Source organism: Alligator mississippiensis, chromosome 1 (genome assembly GCF_030867095.1).
Source record: "Alligator mississippiensis isolate rAllMis1 chromosome 1, rAllMis1, whole genome shotgun sequence".
In the NCBI taxonomy this organism is placed as follows: Eukaryota; Metazoa; Chordata; order Crocodylia; family Alligatoridae; genus Alligator; species Alligator mississippiensis.
This window is the reverse complement of record NC_081824.1, coordinates 363,540,183-363,560,443: the sequence shown is the minus strand read 5'-3', so window position 1 is coordinate 363,560,443 and position 20,261 is coordinate 363,540,183. Positions and strand designations below refer to the sequence as shown.

Below are 20,261 nucleotides of genomic sequence, written 5' to 3'. Positions count from 1 at the left end.
AAAAATCAGCTGATTTTGGGGTCTCAACCCTGGAGCCACACTAGAGCCAGTTCCAGACTTTGGTAGGGTATTATGATCTATATTTAGGTTGTAGCAAGTATTAACAGTGATGATCGGGGACACCAGGGTTTTATAATGTACCCCGAGGCAACCAAAATGGCGTAGCATATGTAGAAGGGTGGGGTACCTGCCCACACAATGCCTCATCACAGTGTGCTACAGATGTGAAGGGATGGGGAACAGAGCAGCAGTGTCAGGAGTCCCTAAAATGCACTATATGTAAGGGAGAAGGACAATTATAGGGGACCCAAAACCTTTGCAAGTATAGTCAGGCTCCCTGAGGAACAGCAAAACCTAGAAGAGGAGAGTGGAAGAGAGGTAGGGTTGGATGCTGAGGTAGAAATGGCAGAAGAAACCCAACAGGAGGTTGAAACAGAGAAGGAGGGGGTTTGAGGCAGTGCAAGAGGAGATAGGAGATGGAAGGGAAGGCAGGAACAGCAAACAGCTCAGACATGGAGGTGGGCATGGGGAAGAAAGATGATAACTTACAGACAACAAAAGTGGAGATGGAGCAAAAGAAAGAACCAGACAGACAACCCGCGAAAAGAAAGAAAAATGCAGGGGCTGAGAACCAGGAAGAAGAAACCTGATAATGAGGGAGGTGAGTCGGAGAAAGAGCCGGAGGGCAGTTTTCTGCTGCTAATGCCTCTGGGCTCTCACCTCGAGTGGACACCAGAAGGTGGTAAGTAGCAGGAAGGTGGGAATATGGAAGCCTTCCTAAATGCAAAAGTGATCCGACAGCTTGCAAAGGCTATGGGAATGCAAGTGAGGGAAGGAGGCAAACGCAGATTTCTCGTTTTACCAGAGAAACCCACGATTTTGCCATTTTGCACCAGTTTGCAGGAAGCTGGGAAGAAGGTGGTGAGACAGGGGTCGCCACATGCATCGACGTGCACATGACCCCAGGCAGGGCTGGGGCTGCTGCCCAGACAGGCAGTGCTTGGGGCCTGGAGCTGCAATGCATGGCTGCAGGGCCCCAGAAGGGAGCAGGAAGGGGCCAGAAGTGGCTCGTCTGGGGCGGAGGGAGGGCTGGCTCCCCACCACCGTGCGTACTCCCAGGGAGCAGAGGGGTCCAAATTAAAGGGCATCTAAGCAGGGCTTTTAAAATCCATACGGGGTGATACAAGAGTGCCACCTTTCACCACTACTGTGTGTGTGCAGCACAGAACCATTAGTACAAAGAATAAGAAGAGACAAGGTCATATGTGGAGTAAAGATACAAAGAATGGAAGAGGTAAAATGCATTTGTATACAGGGATGATATACATGTAGTAGTTAGAGATGGGCTTTCAATGGAAAGGGTGCTAAAGCATACATCAGAGTATGGAGAAGTGATAGGGGCTAAGCTAAATAGACCAAAAAAGCACCATAACGGGAGCGGGGAACTGGAGGGATTTGGAGAAGTTGGGCCTTCAAGTGAATGAGAGAGAAATCAGAGTGCTAAGGATGCCGATGGACACCAAGGGAAAAAGTAATACAGCATAGGAAAAGCTGATGGCAAGGATATGACAAATACTTCGGTTATGGTCAAGGACACTGTCCTTTGCCAGAAAAGTGGTGATGGTTAAGGCTGTGCTACTGCCAATTATTTTATATATGGGAATTGTATTCCTGCCAATGTGGTAGCAGATAGCAAAAGTATTGAAAGAAACGTGTACATTTTCTGGAATGCCAAAAGAGAAAGGTTGGCTAGATCTGAATGGTACAAAGCAAGAGAGAGAGGGAAATGGGGTGGCCAGACTTGGGATCATTCATCTATGCAAAATATGTAAGTATGGTATGCAAGGTGAAAATGGAGGGAGCAGGGAAAGCAGCACCCAATTTCACGCAACTACAATTTTGAGGAAATGGGGAGTATATTAGACCTCTTTAAAGAGTCCATGGGCATAGTAACTGCTGATTTATCATACCAGGATGGAAGGTTTAATGGAAAGGTATAAAATAGGGAAGGTATGGCTGGAGGTCCTGAAGGATCATATGAAATTAATGAAAGTGGTAAGGGAGAGAGACAGGATGGTGCAGGTAGGAAACTTCACAGCAGGACAAGGGAATGTGGTGTGGGAAGCAATGGCAGGTAAACAACTAAAAGGGGAACATGCTGACCTAGCGCGGATGGTTGTAAGAAATATCTTGCCAGTGAGATAGGTACAACACAGATGGAGCTTGACAAGGTACCCAAGGGAGAGGTGCAGGTAAGAAGAAATGGTGGGATATGTGTTTTGGAAGCGTACATATGCAAAGAGGATGTGGGAAAGGATCTGCCACTTTGAGTGACACCAAAATAAACTTGTCATTAGCGTGGGAGATGGTACTATATGCGCTCATACCAAAGGGACCAGAGGATTCTATGAAATGCTATTAAGGACTTTATTAGCATGTGTTAAAACTAGCTTATAGACAGTAAAGAAAGAAAGAAAGTAAGAAACTTCTGGGTTTATAAGGGGTTGGCTTTTACTGGAAGAGAATGCCTGAAACTGGGACTACATGAACTGAAATACTACACTGATCGGAAAAAAAAGATCGAGAGGAAGAGGCAGAAAAAGGACTGGACACGCTTATTTCACTAAACCAACAGAGAGGACTGATGAGAGGGGCAGAAAGTTTCAGGTGGTTACTGAGGTAACAGTTTTTCATGGAGTTCTGTATGAAGAAAAAGATTTTTGTAAGCATCTTTTTTTGTGGGAAGCTGATGTATGTTGTTTAAGGGTTTAATATATATAGTTGTATGTTTTTGATCTGTAGTTGTTTCTGTGCTATGAATCTTGGTAAAACCAGGATGTTAAAGATGTATAGCTTTGTAAGTGCAGGGTGATAAGTGTGTTTTTTAATAAAAATTTGTAAAAGGTTCCCATAAGCTTTTTTGGCACCACAGGATGGTGTCAGAGCTTGCTCCAGCTTCCCCAAGTGCTGACCTGGTATTGCAGCACCTCCAGGCCTGGAGCTTGTTCTTTCCCAGGGAAGCAACTTCTCCCCCCCTTTTTTAAAAGCATCTCTCACACACAAAGAAGAAGAAAAAAAAGTTCCCATCAGTATGTTTGCCCAGTATGGCCCATGTGTTTTATAGTCATGCTCAATGTTGGCTGCATTTAATCACCTACATAGCTGGTTTCCATTACTGAGCACATGCTAATTTGGCAGCAGTTTAAATGATAGGCAACATATTTAATGAGGTTTTCTTGTATGTGGGTGTAAGAAAAGGAGCTTTTCTCCCTCATGCTGCTTGGGAAAAAAACCCTCACCTTATATTTGAGTAAACATGGTAATTATAATACTTTTATCATTTTAAATAGTTTTCTAAAGAAATTTCACCCCCTGTTACTGAATTTACGGACCATAAATAATTATTTCAGGCAGAATTTTGATCTTTTATTCAGATGCTTTAATCCTACAAAAAGGAAAAAGGGGAAAATTTCCCACCATTTAATGGCTGTGTTATCGCATGTTTTATTTAAATAAACGATTAAAGAAAACTATTCAGAGATCAGAACTGTTCATGTAATAGCATTGTAGCCTACTGTTTGCTGAGAAGGAAAGAAACAGCTTGTTGTTTTCTAAAGTGGTCACACAACTTTAAATTGGCAGAAATTTGAGCATTTCCAAAAATTAACTTTTTAAAATCTAAAGAAAAGATAATCTGTCATTCAGATTAAAAAGCTCAGGCAGGGTAGGTTATTAGCCGGATAAAGTAGTGGTAATTCAAACTTTAAATGCTAATTATCTTACATTATGTGGTACCAATTTTACCACCTCTAGGTGATTGTTACAATCACATGTAATTAATTAGATCATCTGTTACTGCAGTCAAATACTCTGGACCTGATCCAGAACACATTGAAGTCAACGGAAAGACTGTTTAACTTTAGAATAGGCCCTTTATGAGCTAGTAGCATCGTATTGTTTTAAATCCATTATATATCAGTAGTTAGGTAGTCTTGTTCTATAGGTATGGGATATCTTTATAGAAGTTAATTACACAGAAATATATATTTTCCAGTTACTCAGAAAGAAGCTGATTCTAGCTCTAATTAGGGCAACTCCACTGAATGCAATGGCATCTCTCACCACTTTTATACAGTGCCGAGCAAAATCAGACCCAAAGCTATTATTCAGACTAAATATTTTCATGTTTTTAACATTTCCCTTTTCAGTCTGACAACTGAGTTAACAAACAAGCCAGTTACAGGACATAACATACTTAAAAAAAAAAAAAAAAAAAAAAAAGCACATTCCCTTCTTTCAAAAAGCACTTTATGTTTTTTTTGCCTAAGTCTTGAATGTTACATAAGGCAGGGAACTGCCAGATCTTTCCCTGTTGTGATCCCCTTTTTTAAAAGGGCCAAGCCTTTCTAACTTACTATTGATTCTTATTTAATTTACAATTCATTTCATATCACACGGCCAAGTTTATCAAAGGTAGTGTTGAAGTCGCCTTCTATAGCCAGTGAAATAAATGCTCCAGAGAAGAGATTCATTACTCTGCAGGGCAATCTGAATTATTGCAATATCCCATGCCCTCTTCTTTTTTTTTTTTTTTTTTTTTTGTCATGCACAGGTAATCACAAGGCCTGATCTATTCCAATACTAAGCCACAAGAAAATCCTGTGACATAGTCTTGGGTTCTCTCTCTGGTGCAGCAGGCTGGACAATCTATAGCAGAGGTTCCCAACCACTGGGCTGTGGCCTGGTACTGAGCCATGAAGGGCTGGCTGCCGGGTCGTGGCGTGAACCCCCTGCTTGGACCCTGGTCTGTTCGCCCAGGCAAGCGGCTTCTGCTGCCAGCAGTCACATGCAGGATTAAAGCTGGGAGGTGGGGCAGCCCCAGTTAGGGAGGCAGCCAGCTCTGTGAGCCCTATCCCGCTCCTGTGCCGGTCTGCAGTATTAAAAAGGTTTCAGAGTTTCATAGTTGGTAGGGTCAGAAGGGACCTAAACAGGTCATCAAGTCCGACCCCCTGCCGCGGGCAGGAAAGAATGCTGGGGTCAAACAACCCCGGCTCGGTGGCTGTCTAGCCTCCTTTTGAAGGCCTCCAGGTTAGGGGCAAGTACCACCCCCCTAGGAAGTTGGTTCCAGCTCCTAGCCGCCCTGACTGTGAAGTAGTGCCTCCTGATGTCTAGCCTGAACCTACTCTCAGTCAGCTTATGGCCGTTATTCCTTGTAACTCCCAGTAATGCTTGGGGGGACAGGGACTCTCCCATAGCCTGCTGGTCTCTCTTGGCAAGTTTGTAGGTGGCCACCAGATCCCCTCTCAGCCTTCTTTTGTGGAGACTGAACAGATTCAGGTCCCATAGTCTCTCCTCATAGGGCCTACCCTGCTGCCCCCTGATCATACGAGTGGCCCTCCTTTGGACCCCCTCAATCCTGTCCACATCCCTCCTGAACTGTGGTGCCCAGAACTGGATGCAGCACTCTACTGGCAGCCTGACCAGTGTTGCATAAAGGAGGAGGATCACCTCCTTGGGCCTGCTCATGATGCATCTGTGGATGCATGACAAGGTGCGGTTAGCCTTACTGACTGCGTCCCCACATTGGCGACCCATGTTCATCTTGGAATCAGTAGCGACTCCAAGATCCTTTTCTGCCTCTGTGCTGATGAGAAGGGAGTTCCCCAGCCTGTAGGTATGCTGGTAGTTTTTCCTCCCTAGGTGCAATACCTTGCACTTGTCCATATTGAAACCCATCCTATTCTCATCCACCCACCTCTGTAACCTGTCCAGATCTAGTTGTAGCCTGTCCCTCTCTTCTAGTGTGCTCACTTCTCCCCACATCCTAGTGTCATCTGTGAACTTGAACAAGGTGCTTTTCACCCCCTCGTCCAAGTCGCTGATGAAGATATTGAATAGTGGGGGCCCGAGGACCAAGCCCTGGGAAACCCCACTGCCAACATCCCTCCAGGTCGAAAATGACCCATCCACCACCACTCTCTGGGTGCGGCCCTCCTGCCAGTGTGTGACCTATCTGACTGTGTAGGAGTCGACACCACAGTCGACTAATTTTTTTTAATGAGGATGGGGTGAGAGACGGTGTCAAAGGCCTTCCTAAAATCCAGAAAGACTACGTCCACCACGACACCTGCATCCAGGGCTTTTGTGACCACTAATCTATAGCCACTAATCTATAGCACCCCCTGAAAGTGTTTTTTATAAGATAAATGAAAAATAATATAAATTCCAGTGGATTTTGGTTTACTTGACAATAAATAACACTTCAGTCTGCTCTCATATTTATAGTCCTTCATGTCACTCAAATTGGGGGCATGAAAACAAATGGCTGCATTGTTGAAGTTGTCATGATGGAAGCAGGTGGCTCTGGCTGTTTGTTAAATGGTCACTGGGGTTTCTAGAAGCCAGCTTGGTGCAGGAAGCTGTTTGTGACCGTTATGCCTGGTTCCCATTTTCATGTTTATATTTGTAAGAAAGATGGATTGGGGGGGAGGGGGGGGGAGGGAGATGGGGAATGGCAGATCTCAGATTGTATAGCACAGTTTTGCAGTAAGGGTGAATCCTGCAGTCACTGTGTAAGGATGTTTTGGTAGTTTCTTGGGGGGGTTTTTATTCTTTTGTACTTTCCTCAAAAATTGCTGTAATTTGTACTTTTTAATATTCACAATAAGAAACATGCATCACAAAAGGTGAACATGACTGAGTGAGAAGCAGAGGTAGACTGGACTAGTAAGCATTGAAGCTATCTATCTATAGCAATGTCCTTTCCTTATTTTTACTGACAGTCAAACCGAGGGCTTGATTCTTGATCTAATTACTATACCACTGTGTTTTCGGTGAAATTACTCCTGATGACCGATTGAAATAAGAATCTCCAACACTTTTCTGTAGCAGTAACATTATCACAATCTGCATTTGCTTAAATCAGCGGTTCTCAACTTTTATACACTCAAGGCACCCCTCATTAGACTCAAGACATCCCTTCGTAACTTTTGTGAAATGAGCAGCACCTCATTTCAAAAACTAATTTATTTAAGTTTGTCCCCCTCCTTGCAGAGAGGCTGGGCAATGGGAGCGGTGGAGCAACCAGAGAGCCAGAGCCTGCCCTTATTTGCTTATATCCTCATACTTGGAGCCTGATCCCACTCTTACCTAGTTGTCTCTCGATACATCCTAAGGAACCCTTCAGTGATCTTGCCACACTCCAAAGTGCCTTGGCATCCTGGTAGAGAATCACTGGCTTACATTATACTACTCCTTATGACACTCTTTTGCAACTGCTAAAAAAAGAGACAGACTGCACCTGCTCCATTTACAGCATCTCTCTGTCATCTAGAATATGAGATATACTAAAGCCATCATTAAACTATAGATGTTTGCCTACAACTGCCACACAACAGGACCTCATATGTAGCTGATTTTTTCTATATACCAAGGTAAGGAAACTGATAGGGTTACCTCACATTCTGTTGTTCTGTTTACAAGGCAACCACCATATATCTGTATTTAATTAGATGCAAGGGTGATTTATTGTTCACTTGAAGATGAATATTTAAATTTTCTAATTAAAAAAATAATAATAGAAATTCCATAAAAACCTGGGGTTCTGAGCCACATTTTCTGAAGCACTGCTTTAGAGTAGAGATCATAAAGATACTGTTCCCTGAAAATGGTGCCATTTTTGCACATTCCCAATTCTGGGCTACTCTGGAGAGGCCTGAAGTACAATTTGAACAATAATAAGGGACTTCTCAGGCTGCCCTGTGGCTCTCAGGGCTGCCAAAATTCCTGTACTGCAGCCTAATGGGAACCAACCCCCTGAGACATTTCTTGTGGCTATACCCTTGGAATGCCCCCTACAGTAAGCCTGAATCAACTCAGAGATAAGCTTCATCATGGTCTTCCACAATATCTAAGCCAAGGACACCTTCTCTGCATTAAGGAGCAAGCCTGTGGTGAGCATCTCACCAAAAGACTCAGCAATTCTGTTGACAATTCAGTTCCTTTACCCTATAGTCTACTGGCTCTCCAAAAAGAAAAAAATAACAACATAATAATGACTCTGAAGTGAGTAAATGAGATCCTAATTACATCAAGTCAGTTGACTACACTTCTATAATTTCTGCCTCTGCAGACTGAGATTGTTGCAGCAAAAAGTAATTTATATATGCATCTGTTCCAACAGCTTGTACTTGCAAGTTTTTGGTCTTTTTTGATCCAATCGAATGTCTTCACTGAAGGCAATTTATCTACTTTTTTCACTTTTGAATTACTGTACTGTAATTAGCACCGACTAGTGTGTTGATTATTCTTGCCCCTATAATTTGCATGTCCTTTCTAGATGGTATTGTTGTGTCCTTGTACCAGAAGGGGCAAGAACTGTAAGTGAGATGCTTTACTGCAACATATTTAACATGTTGCAATGTTGCAGAAACATTGAAAAGCTAAAAAGAAGTGGATGTTCTGAACTTACTTTCGCGTTGAGAGGACACACGGACAGAGCACTCCTAAAAAGCTGTTCTTCAGATCTCCACTGATTACTGCGGATAATGCAGCGCATCACGTTTATCAACAAGATTCCCAGTATGGCAGCAGTAAGAATTTTCTTAAAGATGACACAGTTTAGAAAAAAAGAGAGAGATCTTTCAGTATTAAAGCCCTTCTCCTAGTCTTGACCATCAATTGTATTGACTATTTTTTCAGTACCTTTTTCTTGGCTTGTTTGCTCAATAAACTAAATCCATATATAAACAGAATGCAATATCCAATACTGGGAAGGTAGATGACTCTCTCTGCAACAACAAATCCTACTCGAAAGAACAGGTTACTTGCAGGAAGGAAAGGGATAATCAGGAACCCCAGTCCCAGCATAAGAATTCTGGAAAGAAGAAACAGATGCTCGTATTAGTAACCAAATACAGAAGAAAACTATTATAAAATTATTATTACTGTTTAGTGAACTCTGGGGGTTCCAAAGTGCCTTAGTCTGTACACAGATGTTGGAGTATTCAAAGGAATCTCAGAGAGGCTGATGCCCAGCTACCATTGAATTTTAGTGGGGGTGTCTAACATCCTCTGGTTCCTTTACATCCCAAGCCAGAATTCCCACAAAAGTATACCAGAGGCAAGGTCACATATCCAGGTTAGAGTATGATCTGAACAAACTGGTAATCTTAAATTCTATTCTCTTCAAATATACAGGCAATAAAATGACTTCAGACATTTAGACAGTTTTCTAAAACTATTAAGTGAGAAATAAAGGAAAAAAAATATTCAAGTGTTTATTGATATTTAAAAAGCCAAATCAAAAGTTGAATTTCTAATAAGCTTTGCTTGCAATAATGGTTTTGTTCAGTAGAAAACCTATCAAAGACACCACGTTCACTTAAAGCTAATGCATTCTTTATAAAGGGCAACTCTGTATCAAGGTACCTACATGTTTGAAAAAAAAAACACAACACAAGAACTGTTGGCTACTTACAGATGTTAAAAACCCCCAAAATATGGTGCTCTACTTTAAACTTGGTACACTCCTGTCCTGAGCCCAGCACATTCCCAGAAAATGCATGACATTAATTGAACCTGGCTCACCCAACATCCATATAGATTTGGCAGTTTAGTGGGGGTTTTTGGCACTTTTATTGAATAGCTGATCAGGTTTAGATAAAAGTGCCAAAAAGCCCCACTGAAGCGCCTAATCTATATAGACACTGCAGAGCCAGGACAAATGAATGTGTTGCTTCTTCTGGTAAAACAAACAAACAAACAAACAAACAAACAAACAAACTTCTAGGGGTACACTGATAGGGATTTTTTGAGCCGATTCCAATGGACAATTTTTAAGGAGCCATATCAGCTAATACCGATCCAATTCCGAGGTGCAGCCGGACAGCTGGTAAGTGGTGTGAGGGAAGGGGTGGGAGGGAGGCTTCCCACCCCTTCCCTCACACCCTTCCCACCCCTTCCCTCACACCGCTTACCAGCCTCCCAGGATGCACGCAGCAGCAGGAGCTGCCTCCCACCCCCCGCACTCCCCAAACGAGCTGCTCGCAGCTCCATCCCGCTCCCTGCCCTGGCTGTGTAGCACCTGCCCCTGCCCCACTCCCTCCCTCACCACAGGGGCCTCGATCTGCACCCCCCATCCCCACACCCCTTCCCCCACAACAGACTTACCAGCCAGATGCTGGTTTCCAAGCTGCCAGACTGCACTCCTGGCCACATGCATACTGTAGCTGTGTGCATGCACAGGGCACTTCTCAGCCACACCAGGCAAAAAAAGTGGATTTCTGATACTGCCAATTTTCCCTATATCAGTGCCGATCCTATATGGGACCGATGTACCGGTGCACATCTACACACTTCTTTTTTAACATCTGTAATTATTTTAATAAGTCTTTTGGAGCTTCAAATTAAAACTGCCCCCAACACTGTCAAAATATGCTGGACTTCCATGGCATTTTAAAAATTCTTTTGATAGCTTGGAAGTGCTCGTGAGTGTTGGCCAGTGGCTTTGTGCACATTTCACAGTCTGTGTTTTTAATAGAATTTAAAAATTACTGAATCATTTGTGTAGTGAATGCCCTTCTACCAAAAGAAATAAAGGAAGAGGTAGAGGACAGGGAAGCAGATATGAGATTAACATTTTAAGAAATGCACTAAACTGGCAGAGCAAGAGATGGGAGGGGCCAGGGAAACCATAATTTGAGTACTGAATTGCATGTACTCCACTTAAAATCTTTAATTTGCTGCCTCTTTAAAATTATATAACCAGTTCAAGGATGTGCAGTGTGAAACAAATTCTGAAGAAAAGTAAATAAGTAAATAAATATAATATATAAAATAAATAATATATAGATAAAATAGAGTCATACTAAGAGTAGTAAGTTGATTTTCCATTCTATAACATGTGGTTGTTGTTGTTTTCAAGTATTTTCTCAGTAACTCTTCAATGATGAAAGAGTAATCACTTTGGGATAGCATTTTATTTTTTCAATCAGTGGCCAGAATCTCTACATCTTTTATAAAAACACTTTTTTTCATTATTACAAAAGAAAAAAGAAAGAAGAACTGTAAAAAAGAGGAACACAACATACATCAATTACACTCTGCTCTGACCACAAATTACTTTTTACCACCTACAGTGTTAAGGATCTCAAAATGCCATTTCAGGAGGAAAATAAAGCAGCCATCCATACCCCCTCCTACAAGTGTGCTTCCCCACTAGTCAGTGTATAGTGATGGGCCCAAATTGGGATGAAACAGTAATGATAGATATAAATATTTATTTCAACTACATTTGCTAGGTATTGGTTCCACCAAATTGTTAGAATTATCAGTACAGGATTTAACAAAATAATACTGTACCAAGCTAGTGTGGCATTTAAAATTCAACACTGTCTCTTACCTTCTCCTATGGCTGTCTTCTGAGCATAGAGCTTGGCATATAAGGCCAATTAGGCAGAACCAAAGTGCTGCTAGTGCAATTATTCTCCAGTCACTGACTGATTTAATAAGGGGTATGCAGCCCATTGACCAATCAAAACACAGCCACCAGGGACAGAGCAGCAACCATGCATTCAACGAATAGTAGTAATTATAGTTTATAGCCTGTCAGTCAAAGGAAAACAAACATTTATTTGATACTAAACTTAAGGGAAAAAAAAACAACTTCAGTGTTCTTCTTCACGATCTTCTCTCCCTCCCCCCAACAAGTGCATTTTATAAGATACACAAATGCTGATTCTTAGTAAGAATGGGTCCATCATTTTACATCTATAAAAATATAGAAGGATTTCAGCATAAAACAAGTTCTTTTCCATACATAGATCACTGCCCTGTTCAGGATGAGAGATACAGCTATAGACAGTTATCTATACATGTAGATCTTGGTGGGACAATCTTCCAAAATGCAAGGAAATGTCTAAACCACACAAAAAAAAAAAAAAAGCAACACAGGAAAAAAGCAACAAAACATATTTAGCCAGAACACCGGAGTTATTTTCTTCAACAGTGAAGAAAGAAAGGTGGGGCCAACTTTCAATATTTGAAAAGAAAAAAAAAAAAAAGGGGGGGGAAAGGATTCTGTCCTTTCTTCCAGGAATAGATAAAGGGTGGGTGGAAAAGCACATACCAAATTAAATAGAGAACCCACATGAGATTTACTTAAAAAACAAAATCCCTACCTACAGAAAGTCCTCACAATAGCAAAAAATGAAAGTGACTCATCATACAGCACAAAAATATAAAACTTGCTCATTTTATTGTTTCTTTGAAGGACTGAAATAATTGAATTCTCTTTTCAAAAACCAATTTTTTGAACTTGCAAAAAAAAAAAAAAACCAAAAAAAAAACAACAAAAAAAAAACCAAGTCTGTGACTTACTCTCACAAATAGGCTGTCTGCAAATGAAGCTGGGTTGTCTACTTCAGTGAACGCTGGTGGTCCTGTGCCCATGATTCTCCACCGTATGTAAAGTATAGTGACCCCTCCAGACAACAGAAGAGTGATCCTGAAGAGAAGTCCCTTTCTAAACAACCCAACATTCTACATCAAAAAAGAAAAAAAGCCAACAAGGCAAGCTATAAACCTTCTTCCATTTTCTTCATCACCCTCCAGGACATAAAATGAGAATGAAGACTGTAGTTGGACATTCTTGCTATTAGAAGAAATATTCCCCTTCCCTTCCTCCCCCCTGCAACTCTCACCAAGCGAAATTCTCAGCTACATGGTATATGGATATGGGAAGAATGGCACACATTCATAACATTATTGGTTACAAATTCAGAATAGGAAATGTCAGGAAAGGAACTGTGTCTTCCATTTGTATGGTAACTGGCATATTAAGTCACAGAAAATGAATGAGAATAAAGAAAACAAAAGCCTAAGGCTGAGAATTTTCTCTCCATTTATATTTTTCTGGTCTCTACTGACTGATTTGAAAAAAAAATATTGCAAACAATGTTATTGCTAATCAATTTCAATGGAAACAATTTTTCTTTAAGAATCATCTCTTCTAAAAAAAAGTCTTCAGTGAGTTTGTGTGATTTCACAAATCAATTTTTGACAAAGGTTTCAAGGTATAGCTTTTATTATGTATACAGGGGGCTGGGTGGATCAATACTTCCTTTGAAAATGAATGACTATGTCCTGTGAGCATTTAATTATGGTGGGATGCTTTTATAACTGAATACAGTTAATTTGCTTTCTGTTATTTATATATCAAGCAGGCATTCTGCTGTGTGTGCATGTGCGTGCGTGCGTGTGCGCACACACACACACACACACACACACACACACACACTAAATACACATGCCCCCCCATTTTTATAAAACAATTCTAGATACAGACAGATGGCTCTGTCCCAATAAAAAGAAATGTAATGATTTTTTAGGCTCTTCTAGAAAAAATAAAAGTTATGAAATGCTTCAAACTGTCAGTATATGAAGACTTAAAATCTTATGCACACATCAGAACTAGGGGTGCAACAATAAAGATTTTTTTTTAGTTGATACCGATGGCCAATTATTAGCCAGCCATATCTTCCAATACTGGTTCGATAGCCGATATGCCGCCTGGCAGCTTGGAGAACAGTGGCCGGCCAGTAAGTGGGGCAGGTGGGGGGCAGATCGAGTCCCCCATGGTGAGGGAGGGAATGGGGCTGGGGCAGAAGCAGCCCAGCTGGGGCAGGATGGGGTGAGCTACAAGACTTACAGCATGCAAAAAAATCCCTACTAGAGTAGATTTATCTCTTTCTGCACCCAATTCAAGGATTTTTGCAAAGCACAATACAAATTGCTAAGTTCAATGGCATCCTAATATCTAGGCCTAGGAACAGTGAATGAAAATCCAGGTAATCTACAAATAGTCACCAAAGGGTGAAAAGGTGGCACCAATTCATCCATTACCAGCTCAGTTAGAATCTGACACTTCACCTATGCAAATTCCATAAATAAGAATAATTGGACAAATATTTGACAGCTACTAGATTGTCCTACAGGAAAGGAGAGCTACTAATAACAGATTAATCATCTGCCCCTCCTATGAAAGGTTCAACAAAGCACAAAAGTATTCATCTGACCTTACATAGAAGGGAAACTACAGAGTGCTTCCCTGGGGTTTAGCTTAAGCCTCATGTTGCTCCAAAACTGTAAAGGATGAAGTATAAATAAAAGTTCTTGTGGTGTTTAAAGAGGAAGCTCAGTAAGTAGAGGTAGACACTGTAAAACTGAAACAGCTGATTGGACAAAACTAGCTGATTGGAAGGGGGTTAGTTTGGGCAGCAAAGAGAAATGCTGGGAATTGAGCTCCTGCTGACTAATTTAGGAAAACAAGGTGTTTTGAGACATGCAGGTTGCAAACCTGAAGCCATTTTCAGAGGTAAAGTGATGGAAATGCTTCAAAGGCAAACTTTATGAGCAATGTACTAGCTCAAAAAATGTTCGGGGGGGGGGGGGGGGCTGGGCTGGGGCTGTGTTTGGGGTAGGTGGTAGCAGCACTGGGAGCGGGGCTATGGCAAATTGAGGTGGCTGTAACTCACCCCCTAGCCTCCCCTCCCAACGCCACTGCTGTCACCCACCCGCCCACCCCTCCCAAGCGCAGCCCCTCTGCTGGGAAGAGACCAGCGCAGCCCCTGGCCCCAAGCCCACACTGGGCAGACCACCCTCACCCCATGTACAAATGCAGGGAACGCATGCCCCCCATGTCTCCCCCAGGGGTGCGCAGTGATGGGGAAATGCCCCCCTCCCAGATGACCTGCCCGCAGCTCCATCCCACGCCCTGCCCTGCCTGAGCAGCACCTGCCTCTGCCCCAACCCCATTTCCTCCCTCACTGTGGGGGCCTCAATCTGCCCCCCCATGCATCCCACCCTCCCATCCCCAGACTTAACTGGCCAGACACTGTTTTCCAAGCTGCCTGACTGCATTCCTGGCCGCACGCATGCTGCAGCTGCACACATGCGGTGTTTATCGGTGACATTATCAGTTACACCAGCCAAAAAAGCCAACTGCCGATAATGTCAGTTTTCCTTTTATCGGTACCAATCCAATATGGACGAATATATCATCTCACCTCTAATTAGAACAGATCTCTGGAGGTGGTAAAAGCTAAAAGTTAATCTGACATCAATATTTCTATCCATAGTTCCATGAAAAAGGGGTAGGTGTGTGACATTTTCTACAGCAAGCCACAATCATCTAATGTTGGGAATCAAAAACATAACACTTCAGTTTCTTAGCATGTAAAGAGCATTGCTCATAAAAAGTTTGCCTTTGAAGCATTTCCATCACTTTACCTCTGAAATGGCTTCAGGTTTGCAACCTGCTTGTCTCAAAACACCTTGTTTTTCTAAATTAGTCAGCAGGAGCTCAATTCCCAGCATTTCTCTTTGCTGCCCAAACTAACCCCCTTCCAATCAGCTAGTTTTGCTCAAATTAGCTGTTTCAGCTGTACAGCGTCCACCTCCACTTGCTGAGTTTCCTCCTTAAATGCCACAAGAACTTTTATTCATACTTCATCCTTTACAGTTTTGGAGCAACATGAGGCTTAAGCTAAACCCCAGGGAAGCACTCTGTAGTTTCCCCTCTATGTAAGGTCAGATGAATACTTTTGTGCTTTGTTGAACCCTACATAGGAGGGGCAGGTGATTAATTTATTATTAGTAGCTCTCCTTTCCTGTGGGACTATCTAGTAGCTGTCAAACATTTGTCCAATTATTTTTATTTATGGAATTTGCATAGGTGAAGTGTCAGATTTTAACTGAGCTGGTAATGGATGAATTAGTGCCACCTTTTCACCCTTTGGTGACTATTTGTAGATTACCTGGATTTTCATTCATTGTTCCTAGGCCTAGCTATTAGGACTACATTGCACTTAGCAATTTTTTTTGTGCTTTGTGAAATTCCTGAATTGGGTGCAGAAAGAGATAAATCTACTCTAGAAGGGATTTCTGTGCATGTTGTAACTCTTGCTTTCCGACTCTCTATTTAAAAGCTGTTTTGTGAACCTGAATAAATAGATCTCTCTTCACTTTGCCAAAGAGATATGTTCAGCATCAATTTTTGTTGCCTCGTTATTGACCGGGGAGAATGGTCTCATCTCTACTACACACAGTAACCAGTTTTCCCAATACTTAGGCAGCATCTTTTTAAATACTGTTGTAAGAAAAATCTATGGAGTGCCATCACTGCTGTATCCAGCCAAAACCCAAGCACACTACCACTGTCACTGCAAAGAGGTTCTGGATTATTGCCTTGTTTTGCTTACTCTAAAATTGCATCTAGTTTTTAACTCCCGATTTACACAAGACTATAAAATGGCATCTTTCTCTTGTAGGATAGGATTGTCAGGATAGCAAGACTGATCAGAAATGAAGCATGCTCACCTCCAGTGACTTGTTCTTATGCAGTACCTTGTGAACAAGCTCCAAAATATCTAGTCTGCTAATGACCAGAACATCAAATACAGCATTCAAACCCTAAATAACCAGCAGGAGGAGGAGAAAGAAGAAATAATTACATTTTTAAACAGTTGTTATAAAATGCTACTTCTACACTGAACCAATGCTCATCTTAATTATGATTATAAATGGATGCAAACTCTGGATACATTTTGATACAGGCAGTAATATGGAGTCATTGTCAGAGGGGAAGGAAAGAACCCTGCCTCAGAGGAGCAGACTATTATTTTGTGGCCTTCAACCTGCAGGTGGAGCATCCCAACTGCTCCAGCATTTCTGGAAGTGTAGCAAACACCCCCATGCTATGCCAGCCTGTGCATGTGTGGCAGGAACATAAAGATACTGCCCCACTTCCTCCCTGCCATCCTCGCTCTTGTCAACATGTCTTAGTAGTCTAATAAGGTAGGAGCTGTATGGATTCAACCACCTTTTTCTTTGCAGTGGCATACAGATTATCACAGCAAGGCTAGACAGAGTTAGAGAGACTCCAATCTCGGTAAGGTTTGAGATTCTACCAGTGAAAGTGTCTGAAACTGAACCTCTGGTAAAGTTCTCTATGGCATCTATTTCTAGAAACCTCAAAAAGATTTGAAAGTATTCAACACTTTGCAGGATGAAACCATAAAAACAAAATTATTAAAATCAGGAATAATTCCACTGAAGTCAATGGACTTCTGTTGGCATCATATTCTGATCTCAGTTTCACCATTGCCCATCTGCCTCTAGTGACCCTTTTATTCCAACATGCTAACTGAATTGCAGATTCCACTTTAAGCAGCTTTCCTACCCTTCCAAAAACATTCAGGAATCTTTACATACCAGAGCTATACAGCTAATACCCTAATACCTTCAGGGTTTGCTAGTGTTCTAAGCCCTGAAGGGAGCCAGGAGAGAAACAGTTCTAGTAGAGGGGCTCCATCTCTTTCTAACAGCTAGAGGGAACATATGGAAACTGGCATGGAGCTTGGAGTCACTGGCAGCATAAGGTTGCTGGCTCACTGAGAAAGGAAAGTAGGCAGGAGTCCTGTTGTAAAGGGATATTCTTCATGGGACAATTTCCTTTTTTGTATGCTTCACAAGATCCTTTTTGACCCCTCATTTTTACTCCCTCTGGCCTGTGCTTCTTTTGACTGTTAAACCTGTTTTCCCTCATCCCAAGGATAAATGTATATAAAAAGATGCAGCAACAACAACAAAGTTCCTCTCTGAAAAAGATCCCAAGGGTGGAGAATACTACAGAACCTTATTTTCAAGTCACTATGAGAAACAGAGATGCTTTTATTTTTTCAGTGATAGCTACATTTAAAAAACAGTTCTCTTTGGCCGCCTATACATGTGCTAGTTCACATGTGTCAGAGCAGACAGGATTAATCGAGTTTGCTTCATGTCCTAATTAGAATGCTCCAGCATCGCCTCATCGTCATGTGTGGAAGCCCCTGCACGTCTTAAAATGGCTGCGGGGCCACTTTATCTAAACCTCATTGACTGAGGTTTAGATAAAGCGTCCCATGACCATTTTTTAAATGCACGGGGGCTCAAAATACATGACAGTGAGGCATTTTAATTAGAGCAGGTCTCTGGGAACTGCTCTAATTAAAACAACCCCTTACCCCAATCACGTGTATAGGCAGCCCTCATGCTCTAGGATGTTTTCTGCAATTTGTTTTCTCTTTATAAGCAAGGACAAGAGGATATTTGTTGCTTACAAATTCCTGTTTCTGATGCTCTGACCCTTCCAGTTACAGTCAAGGCCATTCCCCAGCTATAGAAATAAATCCCAATTGTGCATCTCAGGAGTCTGACGGTGTCATTACAAACAGGATGACCTCAGTTGAGTAAGAAAATGCAGGAGTACATGAATCCCCTCCCCGCCCCCCAGAATGCTGCCATTTACCTAGCTATGTCTTTAAATAAAAAAAGAAAATGAAAAGAGAATCAACAAAAGTTATACATAAGCGGAAGAACTATTTATAACCAGGCAGTGTCATAAAGAAAAAAAGAGCAGGTTTCAATAAACTGCTTTTTCAGTTAATTATGTCCTTCTTCATGAACTTCAGGCAGGTCTGCAAAGCTAGTGGTGATGAACAGTGAGCATGAGGGCAGGGACAAACAAAAACACCTACCCCAGTATAATTTGCACCCATCATGAGCACCTGGCTAATGTTAAAATAATGGAGTAATTGGGGTGCATGGCAGGATGTGCTGTGTTTGGAATGGGGCATAAAATTTCTCAGATCCTAACTGTGCAACAGGGCTGTCCACAGCCCTCAAGGATTGGGCTGAAAGTAGTTCTAAAACTTGGGTTGTCTGAGGCCAGGGTCAACAAACTAATGACTGTCAGCCCTGGCTCTGGACAGCCCCAGAGCCAGCTGGAGACCTGGCACGATGCATACATCAATATGCATCAGTGATCAATACCCGTACCTCCGACGGCCAGCCCTGGCTCCAGAAACCCTTAGGCTGAGGAGCTCCAGAAACCCTTAGGCTGAGGAGCTGTGGGGCTAGGAACTTTGAAGTACTAGGCTGAAGTGAATCTCTGGCCTTGGTGAAACCTGACACTTTAAATGTAGTTTTAAAAATTGCCAAATGCAAGAGTTGCAAGGTTTCCACTGGGGGAAGTGGGGCCCTTGGCTCCCCCAGCTGGAAACCTGGCAACTCACCTGCTAGACATCTCACTGTTAGGATTGGATTGAGGCTGTCCCCAGTCCTAAAATGACCATCAACAATTGTTGGCATCATGAACTCCCATATAGGTTCCAGACCCTGGACTGCCAGACATTTCATGTACAATATCTTGTGGATGGTTGGCCATTTCATAGCACCATAAATTGGCTGAATGTGGCATGTTGCTATTTATGGCACAATTAACACGTTACTCGTGCCATAAATGTAATGCATGCCACAGTCTTTTAACACTGATGTAAGTTACAATGGGATCAGAAATTGGAGGGGGGGGGGCTGGAAAGCCATGCCAGACCAGCCAACACATAAGGTGGCTATTACTGAGCCTCACTGGTAAGTGCTAGGGATAACATGCAGAAAGAGAATATGCAATCAGATGTGGAGAAACTTTCCCCACTTTCTACATAAGAAGTAGCTTATGGATGCTGAATCTAGCTTTTATGAGAACCCTTACCAGTACTGTAATTCCTTGTTCTTTGCACAGCATGGCTATTGCACCTAGGAGAACGCTCACCAGCACCCAAAATACAGAAAAATGGTTTCCTTCTTTATCTGTCAATGTAAAATATGACATAATTTAGGCTTATATAATATTTCAAGTTGGCATTAGAAACAACTTTTTAAAAATGCAATACTGTTTACTTTCTCTTAAAATCTTCTCTACCCTGCCAAGTGAGAGGTGTAGAAAGGATGAACAACAATATGCTGGCATTTGTTCATTGGCCCCAGGGATTTAGTAGTAGACCACAGATGCATTAGGAATCTCCCCCTTTGGTAGACATTCTGTGGCTCCAAACAGGTTTCTACAACATATTTCTGCAAAGTCCAATCATTAGACACAAATGCATCATCCTTGGCTACAGGTCAGTTATTAACAGCATCTCTCTCAAGCTACCAGAGAAGAAAGCAAAAATCCTCCTAATGAACATATGAAGTGTCAGTCATATGATTCCCATTTTAACTGTCGCTTAATCTGCAAAAGCACAAGGAGCTAAAAGCACCTCTAAAACTGCTGAGTTTAGCAGGTATATCATCACGTTTCATTAATACTGCAATGTAATGTGATGTGATGGAACCCATTAATGCCAGTTCGGGTGAAGGGCCCATAGTGAAGAAGTTAACATCTG

The 20,261-nt window shown here is 42.0% G+C and overlaps 1 protein-coding gene across 1 annotated transcript in view; it reads right to left on the bottom strand.

Moving 5' to 3' along the window:
* The window catches only part of TMTC4 (transmembrane O-mannosyltransferase targeting cadherins 4), a 73,926-nt gene that overhangs the window by 23,612 nt on the left and 30,053 nt on the right, over positions 1–20,261 (bottom strand). The window contains exons 6-11 of the mRNA XM_019486911.2: positions 19,589–19,686; positions 16,378–16,470; positions 12,379–12,540; positions 11,402–11,604; positions 8,704–8,875; positions 8,471–8,602 (exon numbers count right to left, since the gene is read on the bottom strand). Of these exons, the coding sequence (XP_019342456.1) occupies positions 8,471–8,602; positions 8,704–8,875; positions 11,402–11,604; positions 12,379–12,540; positions 16,378–16,470; positions 19,589–19,686 (860 nt within the window). The remainder of the gene's footprint in view (positions 1–8,470; positions 8,603–8,703; positions 8,876–11,401; positions 11,605–12,378; positions 12,541–16,377; positions 16,471–19,588; positions 19,687–20,261) is intronic.